General features: G+C 48.0%; 1 protein-coding gene across 1 annotated transcript, besides 1 other annotated feature; it reads left to right on the top strand.

The window, feature by feature from the left end:
• On the top strand, positions 1-1,267 carry Tc00.1047053433273.10 (dynein heavy chain, putative; the record flags this gene model as incomplete). The annotated part of the gene is made up of 1 exon (XM_797133.1): positions 1-1,267. A coding segment is annotated over one exon (1,267 nt), but the record flags the coding sequence as incomplete, so codon positions are not given.
• Positions 1-1,267: a sequence feature (haploid, Esmeraldo-like haplotype).

The following is a 1,267-nucleotide window of genomic DNA, read 5'->3' as shown; positions in this document are numbered from 1 at the left end:
TGCGTACTTTGGCCCCCTCACCGGCCCATACCGTCGAAGTCTCTTGGATACATGGAGTGGTATTCTTCGCGGCTTTGAAATTAAGACAAGTGAGCAGATGGATCTTGTCGCCACCACGGGGGATCCAGTGCAGATACAGGAGTGGCAGCTCTGTGGGCTGCCAAAAGATCCACTTTCTACGGAGAATGCTATCATTCTCACGAATGCACGGACATGGCCGTTATTGATCGATCCACAAGGTCAAGCGAATGCGTGGATTCGGAATTTACACAAGAACGACAACTTGCAGGTATGTAAGGCTTCCGATGAGAAATTCATGAAGGTTGTGGAGGGTGCTATTCGTATTGGCCTCCCCTGTTTATTGGAAAATGTGGGTGATTCTCTCGATCCAGCACTGGAGCCAGTTTTATTACGAAATGTCTTTCTTATAGGCAGCACACCCCACATCCGTGTTGGCGACTCTGCTATTCCGTATGACAAGCGATTTAAGTTCTACATGACGACAAAGCTTCCGAATCCTTCATATACACCAGAGAACATCGTGACAGTTTCCTTGTTGAACTTTTTCATTACACGAAGCGGACTAGAGGATCAGCTATTAGGCAAAACGGTGGAGAAGGAGCGTAATGACCTTGAGCAGGAAAAACAGAAACTCACCCGGGACTGCGCAGAGAAGAGCTTGGAGTTGAAGAAGATGCAAGAAAACATTTTACGCATGTTGGAGGAGGCGGAAGGCGACATTCTCGACCAGGAGGAGTTAATCGATACACTAGAAAGGAGTAAATTGAAATCCACAGAGATTAAGGATGACTTGCGACGTGCGCGTGAGACAGAGAAGACGATTGATGAAACCCGAAATAAATATCGTCCACACGCGTATCGTGGAGCATTGCTGTTTTTTTGTGTGTCGGAGCTTTCCATGGTGGACCCTATGTATCAATTTTCTCTTCAGTGGTTCATCAACCTGGTGCTGTTTGCCGTGGACAAGACGGAGCAGGCGGAGGACATTGATACACGTGTCAAGAATCTGACGGAATATTTCACGTACTCCTTTTACACAAATGTCTGCCGCTCTTTGTTTGAGCGTCACAAGCTGACATTTTCGTTTTTCCTCTGCACTTCCATTCTGCAGCAGGAGGGCAGTCTGAACGGCGACGAGTACCGCTATTTGCTGACAGGACCGACTGGTCGAGGAGGCAACGCGGCAAACCCGGCTCCAGAATGGCTTACAAAGAATTCATGGAACGAGATCCAATTCATCAGCGCC

This window comes from Trypanosoma cruzi, genomic scaffold (genome assembly GCF_000209065.1).
Source record: "Trypanosoma cruzi strain CL Brener 1047053516285 genomic scaffold, whole genome shotgun sequence".
Lineage (NCBI taxonomy): Eukaryota > Euglenozoa > Kinetoplastea > Trypanosomatida > Trypanosomatidae > Trypanosoma > Trypanosoma cruzi.
The sequence above is the reverse complement of the archived record's forward strand: the minus strand, read 5'-3'. Positions and strand labels throughout refer to the sequence as shown.